Source organism: Tachysurus vachellii, chromosome 4 (assembly GCF_030014155.1).
Source record: "Tachysurus vachellii isolate PV-2020 chromosome 4, HZAU_Pvac_v1, whole genome shotgun sequence".
In the NCBI taxonomy this organism is placed as follows: domain Eukaryota; kingdom Metazoa; phylum Chordata; class Actinopteri; order Siluriformes; family Bagridae; genus Tachysurus; species Tachysurus vachellii.
The window spans coordinates 1,495,461-1,507,960 of NC_083463.1; the positions used below are offsets into that span (position 1 = coordinate 1,495,461).

Genomic DNA, 12,500 nt, shown 5'->3' on the forward strand with positions numbered 1-12,500 from the left:
ATAACTTCACTAATAAACAGTTACGATCGAGAGGCTGAGAAACATTTCTACAGCCATTAAAGATTGATCTTGGTTCTATATTTTTATTACTCTACATTTCTCCGGTTTTATATCATTATATAGCCGATAAACATCTCTATAATCATCCTGTCAGTTAAAGACATCTGAGTCCCGAGCTCTGATTGGTCAGAAGGTGTTGATTAGTTCTCTAGAACAGAAGGTTATGTTAATGATTGGTTATCGTTTCCATAGCAACCCAGCAGGTTTTCCGTCATTTCCGTAACGGTGTCAGCGCTTTGTAACAGTCAGTGGTGAAGCTGGAAGTCCCACATCTCTGTCTCTGTGTTTAATAAATGTTTAACTGTTTATATGCAACAGGAAATGGATAAAAATATCATGTCATTTTTACTACAATAATATTGTAAGTGATCTGATAACTTTATGATGTGAGCTATAGGGCAATAATCAGTGACCACACACACACACACACACACAGACCTCACATTTGTGTAGTTAAATGTGCAATGATTCATATACATGGTGTGTGTTTAATTTTTTGACAGCTGTGTATCGGAGGCTGAAGAGCTTCTAGGCTGGTAAAATTAGATCCTGCGCACACACACACACACACACACACACACACATACACACACTATTGAGTTGCATTAGCTCAGTGTTGATCGCAGGCTCTGGAGCGGCTGCTGCCGTTGTGTTGAAACCTTAAAGCCTGTGTGTGTGTGTGTTTGTGTGTGTGTTTGTACACACAATTCTCTATTGCATTCTGTGGTCTGATTATTTGTTGTGAATGAGAACATGAACTTTGCTAATTTTTCAAAGTGCCAAATGTTTCTGCTCCTGAACCTCTGGGTTCTGTTTCCACCAAACACCAATCCAGTATGATAAAGTACCAGATATTCTGGTTTTGGTTCCTACATCCACACGGAATGTTTTGCTGCAACAGGTCTGCGAGAGACAGTCATTTATTGCAACGCTAGTGGAGGCTAAGAGGGCGGGGCCAACATCCAGGAGAAAGTTCTCAGAGTGACGCTCCAGTCATTTTGGTTGTTGATGTTGGTTCCTGAAGCGGTTGCTGAGTCTCGCTGTGCTGCTACGAGCTCAAAGACTTTCATCAACATCAGTAAATCCAGCAGCGGTGTTTACACCACAAATAAATAACAGAAACTCTGAAAAGCAAAGCAGGACAGATACAGAAACTCTACCAGATTATATTTAACCATAAACATCTCTAAGAAGATTAGTTTGGATATTTATGGAGTTGAGAAACAGCAGCACTGACAACTCGTGACTGAAACATACAGAAAGGTAAAAGAAGCGAGGATCGAAGCACGTTGCTGATTTCTTGCTAACTCCCGAGTGCATTAGAGTGCTACGTTAGCGAGTTAGCGAGTAAAAAGTGTAAAGGTTTTTTCGTCCCTCGGTGTTGGTGATCATTCTTTAAGATTTTCTCTCACATGGCTGGAGATGGTTTCTGTCATCTAACTAGTGACGATCTGTTTGTACCGAGTTTCCCCCAGGAGATGTTTGGTCACGTGCGCTATAGGAAGACACCAGTGACATTTATTTTCTCTGTGCGTTTATTGTTTATCAGTCACATCAGATCGATGTTTGATCACGTTGGCTGTTTATTAGCGCTACAGCATACGCTAGCAGAACGCAACACACAACGACTGATACCTCGTACTGTTACTCTAGTGATGATGGTGATGATGATGATGATGAAGATGAAGCGATTATTTTATGCTGCCTTAACTTAACTCAATAATGTAAAGCCACGAAGTAAGTAAAAAACCCACAAGGCACGTCTGTGTTTGTCATTTGTTAGCATGGTGTTAGACAGCCAGCTGTGCTGAGCTACACATGTAGTAGGTGACTGTGTCTAAAGCATTTGATGTCACTCGCTGAACTCGAGGTAGACGAAACCGTTCTGAGAAGTCGAATGTGTATTCCCTTTGTGTTTGTTTTTTTTCTAGTCCTGGGTTAGAACCTTGACTGTCGCCATGGCGATCGCTTCACTTCCAGTGGTTTCTAATGGAAAATGAGATGCCGTTACTAAAATGTTAGATCCTGTTGGAGTTCCCGTTTTGATGTTTTGATACTCCACAGATGTGTCCTGCCGCTCCGAGACATTCTCACGGGGAAAAAATGTTTTGAAATAAAATATAAATCTATTAAATAACCACAATGTGGAGGACTGGAAATGATTCAGTGTCATGGTTACAGCCTGATGTAGCTGTGTTAATAATGTAATTGAAACGTGGCCTCATGTTTGGGTCGTTATTGTGGTTGTGTTCGTTTCGGGAGTAGGAATGTGTGTGTGTGTGTGTGTGTGTGTGTTCACCATTTATGTAACTGTAGAAAGAAGCTGTGAGGCCTTGACTGGAGCGCTGTACGGAGGCCCATCTAAGGGGAGGCTGTGTGTGTGTGTGTGTGTGTTTTCACGGTATAGAGGGTCCCTGTACGGAAGTAGGGGAAAGAGAGGAAGGAGGAGTTGTGTGTGTGTGTTGAGTTACAGCAGGAGTAAACACACCTATGGGGAATAACGTCCTCGCTAACACAAACTGAGTGTGAGTTTCTCATCCACCTTTTTAACTGTTAGCTCTCTTTCCTACCCCAGCATGCAGCTTGGGGGAATGAGGGCGGGGCAGTTATGTAAGGAGGAACACATGACGGGGCGTGCTGTTACAGGAAAACAATCCACTGCGCTGCTGAGCTACGGCCCTGACGTGAGAGACGTAAGCTGAAGCGAATATTAATCATTTCACCTTTAACTGTATATAGAGAAACAGCCGTGTGTGTGTGTGTGTGTGTGTGTGTGTGTTGATTATGGATTATTACTCCTCTAATATTCCTCTCCCACCACAGCACTACACATACAGTGTTTTATTAATTATAAAGAAAGACGTGACTTTTTATCTGTTTATAGTTACACAGATTACAGATCAGCATCACCAACCTCTCACGCTTAATCAGACAAAAACAGCTTGTACTGTTAGTAAAACAGTAAAACTGGTCTCTGATTGGCTGTTGGAGCTCTGTGCTGCTCTGTAATTGGCTGATGGAGCTCTGTGCTGCTCTGTAATTGGCTGATGGAGCTCTGTGCTGCTCTGTAATTGGCTGATGGAGCTCTGTGCTGCTCTGTAATTGGCTGATGGAGCTCTGTGCTGCTCTGTAATTGGCTGATGGAGCTCTGTGCTGCTCTGTAATTGGCTGATGGAGCTCTGTGCTGCTCTGTAATTGGCTGATGGAGCTCTGTGCTGCTCTGTAATTGGCTTGTGGAGCTCTGTGCTGCTCTGTAATTGGCTTGTGGGAGGTTTTCCAGAATTCCCAGATGTCTGATGGTTTTTTCCGCTTTTTTAATTATGAATTTTAAAAACATTTAGGATTTTAAATAGAAGCTATATTTCAGATATTGTCTAATAGAATCAATCTTCTCTTAAAAAAGATTTAAACATGTAAACTTTTCCTGAAATTCAACTAATAAAAATATAATTTCCTTGTAACAGATACACAAAGAAAAGAATCATACATTTTGTTTTATTTTATTTTATTAAACCTTTACATGTTTACAGATCCTGTTGTAGCTCCTTCTAAGTTTATTTTAATAAATATTCTAATTTATTCTCTTTTGTATTTATATAATTGAGGCCAATACATTTATAATAATAAATTAAAATTAATATTTTATCTAATTTGTTCATTTATTAAATAAAGCTGAATTGTTAGATTTCGAAAGTTATTAATTAAAAAAAGTTAGATTTAAAAAAATTCACAGCTGTGAAATAATTACGCATTATTATTATTTTGTTATTTTATTTATTTTCCACATAGACATTTAGCAGTTTCTTTTACAATAATAAAAATCAGGAGCAAAAAAAACTTTTAGTTTTAACATTATTTTTTCAAGTAATTGAAAATGATTATTATTATTATTATTATTATTATTATTGTTGTTGTTGTTGTTCTTATTACTGTGTCGAGTCGCTCTGTAAGAAATGTTTTTTATAACACGAAGATAGCATTACATAAATATGGTGTGTGTGTGCCTGTGTGTGTGTGTGTAGGTTGTGAAGGACGAGGTCAGCATTTCACTTTAGCTTTGATTGACGTTCAGTCTCTACACGTGATTCACGTTCTCCAGCAGATGTATTTAGCCACAAGTTCTAGGAAAAACCGAGATGTTTGGTGGAAAATATCTTTTCTGAGTGTATCTCAGTGAAGAAGTGTGTGTGTGTGTGTGTGTGTTTCTGGAGGAAAGAGAGACTGTAGTGCAGCCTGGCGAGGTCTCTGCTGAAGGGTTCGTTTAAGGACACCAGAATTTAATGTGTGTTCTGGACCTGAACTGACCCAACAGGCTCACACACACACACACACACACACACACACACACACACACAGACAGAGGCTGGAACTGGAATAACTGTTATTGAGGATGTGTGGAGGGTTTTGTGAGTCTTGTGTGTTTTTTTTTTTTGTGTGTGTGTGTTGCATGTGTAAGGAGTATTGTGCATACTGTGTGTGTGTGTGTGTGTGTGTGTGTCAGATCCAGCACAGCTACTTGTGTAGCAGTAAATCAGTAAAAATCTTAAAGTGCTTTTCATTTTGTGTAAATTTGGGGGCGGAGCTACCGTTCAGCTCAGAGTATGATGTCACTAATTCCAACCCAACCGTGCCTCATATGCAAATTAGTGTACGATTTTATATATAGCATTTTATTTAGAAATGTTTAGCTAAGAAAATCGTTCTGAGTTCGTTATGTATTTCTCTAATGTTAGCCATGAACAGAATCGTGGTTGTCATGGCAACGCTGCTGTTAAACCAATCGGTGTGAAGATGTTGATGATGTAAGTGGTCACTAATGTGATCTAGATTACTAGCAGTTGTTTGCTAAGTTAGATCACATTACAGGGTAATTACGCTGTATTAGATGACAGACACTGAAAACTTTCTAATTTGCATATTCATAAATATTCATAGAGTTCAGTGTTTTAATTAGGGCAGATGTTTGTAGAATCAGGGTTCTCAAATTTAGGACCAATATTCTCACGGTCACTTAAATTTATATATAATAATCTATATAATAAATATTTTAATAAATTCTAATGACAGTTTGATATTTTGCTGTTGCTCTCGATCTCAGCGTTTTATCTCCACGTCAATGCTACAGTTTGCCTCTCATTTTGCCTTGGACTCAAAGGGTCAAAGGTCATACAGGTTAATGTAAACAGTCATCTCACTCTGACATCTACATACAGCCACACGCACACACACACTGTAACACACACACTGTAACACACACACACATACACACGTATGCCCCCCACACACACACTGTAACACACACACACTCACGTATGCCCCCCCCACACACTGTAACACACACACACTGTAACACACACACTCACGTATGCCCCCCCCACACACACTGTAACACACACACACTGTAACACACACACACATGTATGCCCCCACACACACACTGTAACACACACACACTCACGCACACCCACACACACTGTAACACACACACACACGCTGTAACACACACACACACTGTAACACACACTCATGCACGGCCACATACACACACACACACACACACACCCTGTAACACACACTCACGCACACCCACACACACACACACACTGTAACACACACACCCACACACTCACTCACGCCCACCCACACACACACACACACTGTAACACACACACACTCACGCACGCCCACACACACACACACACACTGTAACACACACACACACTCATGCACACACTGTAACACACACACACTATAACACACACGCACACACACTCACACACGCCCACACACACACACACACACACACACTGTAACACACACACAGTAACACACACTCACACACACACTGTTTAAATGTGTCACACAGAGTATGTATGGTTAAGTGCAAAAGTTTGTACCCAGTGTTTCTCTAATGTAAAATATAAAATAGTGTTTTCTTCTTTTTACATCTTAGATGCATTAAATAAAAATTATTGAGAGAATAAAAAAGTAAACTTTAGGTGTTTGATAAGTACAGCTAGGTAACAGAATGCAAAAGTTTGTGCACCCTTATCTGTACTGTTATTGTTCCTCTATTTTATATATTTAAAATAAATAAATATATAATAAATGTATATAATGATTATATAGAGTATTGTGAGCCTTTGTGCTGGTCATAATAAAGTAAAGCCTTTTGATTCTTGTTACACTAAAAAGAATTGTCCCTAGGGTGCACAAACTTTTGCACTCGACCCTACATATGTAATCTATAAAGTCAGATGGCTCAAGGCCGCGCTTCCCTTTGCCTCGTGTTAACTTTGTCCTGTTTTCCAGAAGAAGGTGATTATAGATTTCAGACAGAAGTGGTGAGTCATTCTGTCCTCACGTGTGCTGAAATGTTTCCACGTGTCCCTCAGTATCTTACATGACCTGAGCAGGACTTGGACTTGAGTGTGAATGTGTCTTCATGTCCTTACACTCAGGAATCACAGCTTGGTTCTGAGACAGGTTTAAAGTGTAGTGTGATAAAGTTCCTCTGAACATCTGGAAGTCTTTTATTCGTCTTTTCACTCATCTTTCAGACTCTTCACCTCTGACCTTTACAGAGCGCTGACACTGACAACTCCTTCCCTACATGTTACATAGACACAGGTCTCCTTACAGAAATCTGTTTATAAAGCAGAGTGTTTGCTGTACACATCACTATGAATGAGCTATTGCTATAGCAACAATAAGCGAGCACATTAATATGAACCTACGCTACAGTCATAGCTGCTGTTCTAGAGAATTCATCAACTAATGTGTGTGTGGACGTGTGTGTGCGTTTGTGTGTGTGTGTGTGTGTGTGAGAGATGCTGAAACATGAACTTTTCTAATTTGAATATTCATTAATATTCATAGAGTCTGGTTAAAGGTCTGCAGATGTTTGTAAAACAGGACACAATTCTAACAGCCACTTTAAAATGGAACAATAAACATTTTAGTGAATGTTTTAATAAAAATATTAATGAAACAGAATTGAAATTTTACTAATGAAAGTGAAAGTTGAATAAAATTTGAAGTCTGTTTAAGTGTTATTAATAAAATGTTCATTAATTAAAATTTGAACGTATGTTAAAATATAAATAAATGTTAATGAATCGTTTATTATAGAAATCTGAATATATGCTAATGACATTAAAATTTTATCTACTGTTATTCATTTAATATAATTATTATTTTAAAATAGTCTACAAAACTAATCAACACCTTTTGACCAATCAGAATACAGAATTCAGCAGTGCGCCAGACTGATAGATGAACTTCAGGCTCGTCTCTTCCTCCTGAAGGATCGTTTAATGCTAAAAGTCGCTAGTTAAAAGGAATCTGCTGTCGTACTTCTTTGATAACCAGATTATCTGTTAAAATGAACACTTACTCAGTCAAAGAACAGACAATATAGAAAATAGGATCATTTCTAAAGAGTTCTGTCTTTCCATTTAAGAAAGAATTCTAAAAAAATAAAAGATCTATGAAATTTTTTTTTTAATATTCTGTTTTCATGCTTAAACAAATTCTGAATCTAAAAATAAACCAGACCAAAAATGATTAAAATATGACTTATTTTTTAAACTAAATCTGTTAAAATCTGTTAAAATAAACACTGTAAAGAATGAATTTTATATTCTAATAAACTGAATACAAATTAAAATAAATTTTACTTTTCATTTTAATTTAATAGGACTTTTCTGTGGTAGGAAACACGGTTGATTTTTGTTTCTTTTCTTGTTTTGTTTTCTCATTTCACTACTTTTTTAGAATTATTTTTATTTGTTGCCAGATTGGTACATTTGATTAATTCCCAAAAAGGTTAAACTTTTACATGAACACAGAGATCAGTGTGTTCAGCTTTGCAGTACGTGTGTGGATCTCACACACAGATCAAACAGATCTGTCTGAAAATTCTAACTTCTAACAGGTTTTTATTTAAACCCTGAGAGCACATGGACACTGATAATAGAAGACTCTTTAAATAATAACTTAACATAAGAACTTCTGGTTGTGTGGTTCATTAACCTCTGCATGGGTTTAGCTTCTAAACCCCACGCTAGCTAACTGATCTAGCAGAAGAATCTAGAACACATCGGTTTTGTGTCCGAGCCTTAAAGCCAGTTGTTGTCTGTTGTGAGTTTCCTGACCAATCAGAAATGTTCCTCATGAGTGTTTTGATCATGTCCAGGCTGATCATTAACTTCCTCACTCTAATCTCACTCTCTGTGTTTAAGATGTTCTCTGAACTCCATATTGCACAATGTGTTTTTCTATATTTTCTCTAAAAAGCAGGTCGAGCGGTCACATGATCACATGACAGCCACTGTGTAGAGTTTAAACATTAAAGCGTGTGGATGAAGTCAGGCTGTGTTTCGACACTGGCGTACAGTTTGTACAGAGAAGAGCAGAAATCAATAGAACTGAGCAGAGGGCAGGATTAGACTGAGGAAAATATAGAACAATGAAGATCTTCTAGACTACTGACTCAACACGCAACTGACTCACTACTGACTCACTACGCTACTGACTGACTATGCTACTAACTCACTACACCACTGACTCACCAAGACACTGACTCACTACACCACTGACTCACCATGACACTGACTCACTACACCACTGACTTGCTACAGCACTGACTCACCAAGACCCTGACTCACTACACCACTGACTCACCATGACACTGACTCACTACACCACTGACTCACCATTACCCTGACTCACTACACCACTGACTTGCTACAGCACTGACTCACCAGACACTGACTCACTATACCACTGACTCACCATTACACTGACTCATTACATTACTGACTCACATTACACTGACTCACTACACCACTGACTCGCTACACCACTGACTCACCAAGACACTGACTCACTACACCACTGACTCACTACACCACTGACTCACCATGACACTGACTCACTACACCACTGACTCACCATGACACTGACTCACTACACCACTGACTCACCATTACACTGACTCACTACACCACTGACTTGCTACAGCACTGACTCACCAAGACACTGACTCACTACACCACTGACTCACCATTACACTGACTCATTACATTACTGACTCACATTACACTGACTCACTACACCACTGACTTGCTACAGCACTGACTCACCATGACACTGACTCACTACACCACTGACTCACCATGACACTGACTCACTACACCACTGACTCGCTACAGCACTGACTCACCATGACACTGACTCACTACACCACTGACTCACCATGACACTGACTCACTACACCACTGACTCACCATTACACTGACTCATTACATTACTGACTCACCATTACACTGACTCACTGCACCACTGACTCACTGCACCACTGGCTCACCATGACACTGACTCACTACACCACTGGCTCACCATGACACTGACTCAGTACACCTCTGACTTGCTACAGCACTGACTCACCAAGACACTGACTCACTACACCACTGACTCACCATTACACTGACTCATTACATTACTGACTCACATTACACTGACTCACTACACCACTGACTTGCTACAGCACTGACTCACCATGACACTGACTCACTACACCACTGACTCACCATGACACTGACTCACTACACCACTGACTCGCTACAGCACTGACTCACCATGACACTGACTCACTACACCACTGACTCACCATGACACTGACTCACTACACCACTGACTCACCATTACACTGACTCATTACATTACTGACTCACCATTACACTGACTCACTGCACCACTGACTCACTGCACCACTGGCTCACCATGACACTGACTCACTACACCACTGGCTCACCATGACACTGACTCAGTACACCTCTGACTTGCTACAGCACTGACTCACTACACCACTGGCTCACCATGACACTGACTCACTACACCACTGACTTGCTACAGCACTGACTCACCAAGACACTGACTCACTACACTACTGACTCACCAAGACACTGAGTCACTACACCACTGACTCACCATTACACTGACTCACTACACCACTGACTTGCTACAGCACTGACTCACTACACCACTGGCTCACCATGACACTGACTCACTACACCACTGACTTGCTACAGCACTGACTCACCAAGACACTGACTCACTACACTACTGTCTCACCAAGACACTGACTCACTACACCACTGACTCACCATTACACTGACCCACCACACTACTGACTCACCACACTACTGACTCACCACACTACTGACTCATCACACCATTGTTCATCAGCCCTTGGTTTCAGAACATCTCTCAGTATTATCTACATAGAGATAAAACTGTAATAGCTGCAGTTACTCTAAAAAAGTATTGGCACCCATTTCACCTTAGTCATTCTTTCAATAACAAAACCATTTTCTAGCAGTTAATTTACCTTCAAAACCTTTCCATTGAACTCACAATTAGACAAAAAAGAATTAGAAATGTGCAGAAAACTTTAAACCATGAACTGCATTTAATGTGAAGTGTTTTTTTCCTCAGATGCAGCGTTTTGTCAGGTGAAAAACCTTCCAGACTTTTTTGAGGACTGGTTACTAAAAGTTACCTCTAACAACAGAATGATTAAAAAAATCGGATCCATCTTTGATCCTAAATGTTCTCCTTCAGCTTCATTCATATGAGATAAACCAGTGTAAGTCCTCCATCCTCCACACAGATGCTGAGCGTCAGGCTCGAGCGTCAGCGTGTTTTGGATCTTGAGCGTGTTTGAAGTTCCCTTTTTGACTCTAATAGTGTGCTTTATTATTTAAGAGTTTCTCCATCGGCTGAAGAAAGTGTGGGTCAATCATTCAGGAGCGCGGATAATCAAAGCAAATGACTTTCTTCATTCACTGCCATACTGATGGATGTGGATGTGGATGTGTGCACGCGCGCATTTGCGCACGCGTGCGCGAGTGTGCGTGCGTGAGTGTGTGTGTGTGTGTGCGTGAGTGTGTGAGTGTGTGTGCCATCTGCCCCCCCCCCCCCCCCATGTAAACAGGAATGTTGTGACATCACTCTCTCCCCATGCCCCAGGAGTGTTTATTTAGTCGTGTTTGCATGTGGCCTGCCGCAGAGTGTTCACAGAGATGTTTTGTGACATGTTCCTGGGTTGTAGAGTGACCGTTATGTAAAAGGTCTCGTGTTGTTTTTGTTTGTTTTTCTTTTCCCCTTCACCTGATGTTTTTCTGTGGGGCTTTACGGATCTCCATTCAGGTGATTTACGGTTCTATTAAAGTAGTTTTAATTATTCAGTGCAGTGCAAAAGCCACGTCACTTATGATTTGTGGTTCTGTTTTGATTTTGGTTGATGTTTAAGGACGGAGAGATTTCCAGCTGCTCGCTCCATTATATACAGTCAATTTCTCTGCTGACTCCGCCCCCTCATTCTGCTTCTGTAAATCAGTAAACCCACGCTCAGCTCTCTCTCTCTCTCTCTCTCTCTCTCTCCATCTGTTCTTCTCTGTAGTGATGGAGTCCACAGTTAGCACATCCACACAGGTGCCTGAGGAATATGACCGGAACGTTCCACGGATCTGCGGTGTGTGTGGAGACAAAGCTACTGGCTTTCACTTTAATGCCATGACCTGTGAGGGCTGCAAGGGCTTCTTCAGGTACAGCCAAAACACTCACACAAACACTCATACACACATTTACAGGTAATTTAAGACACAGCTTAAAAAAGTTACAAAAGTTTCCCTGCTTCAGGAATCAAATCTAAAAAGGAGCTTTGGGACCTGTTCAGGAACCAAGAAACCTGTCCAGCAAATCAAAAACTTCCAACAAAGTAACCAGGAACTGTTTTAGTTCCTGATCCAGAGTCAGTATTTTATTGGGCGTAGCTTGTAGAATGTTGATTACTGGATTTCGCTGATTGGTCAGTTGTACGTTCTCTGGTTCCCACAGTTCCCTTCCCAGTGCTTTCATCTTATCCCGTCATAAACAATTTCTTATCAACTCTATTATGATGAAACAGTGAATCTCAGAAGGTCGTATCAGGATCCCTGGTACGTGTGTGCAGCCAGTAAAGATAACTTGCTGTGCTAAAATAATCGGAACTTTTAAATCAAGCTTTAACTCGTTATTAAATGAAGTGTGCGTGACAGTTTTCAATAAGCTGCACAGCACCGTAATGTTATTCATTATGAGCTCAACATCATGAGCTCTTTTCTTTTTGTTTTTTTTTCTTGGTCACAGCTTTCACTCCACGAATGTGTGAGTTTGGGCGTTTCCACCTGGTTCATAACTGTCATTTTGACACATGGGCCTACAGATGCTGCTACTGCCTGAACAAACCAGCAACAAACAAACAAATAATTAAATAATAAAAATATAAATTAGAGAGTAAGTGTGAAGGGTCAGAGATTCATGTTGTAAGTTTTTAGATGTAGAAATCTATAAATAAACAAACTGGTGTAACAGTAATGATACATTTTGCATTT

General features: G+C 40.2%; 1 protein-coding gene across 3 annotated transcripts in view; it reads left to right on the top strand.

Moving 5' to 3' along the window:
* Positions 1–12,500, top strand: part of vdrb (vitamin D receptor b) — a 20,749-nt gene that overhangs the window by 1,794 nt on the left and 6,455 nt on the right. For 2 of the 3 annotated variants that reach the window (XM_060867351.1, XM_060867350.1), the window contains exon 3: positions 11,528–11,672. In XM_060867351.1, the coding sequence (XP_060723334.1) occupies positions 11,528–11,672 (145 nt within the window). Of the gene's footprint in view, positions 1–2,652; positions 2,754–11,527; positions 11,673–12,500 lie in introns of those variants that run through there. The other variant, XM_060867352.1, reaches the window with a different exon arrangement.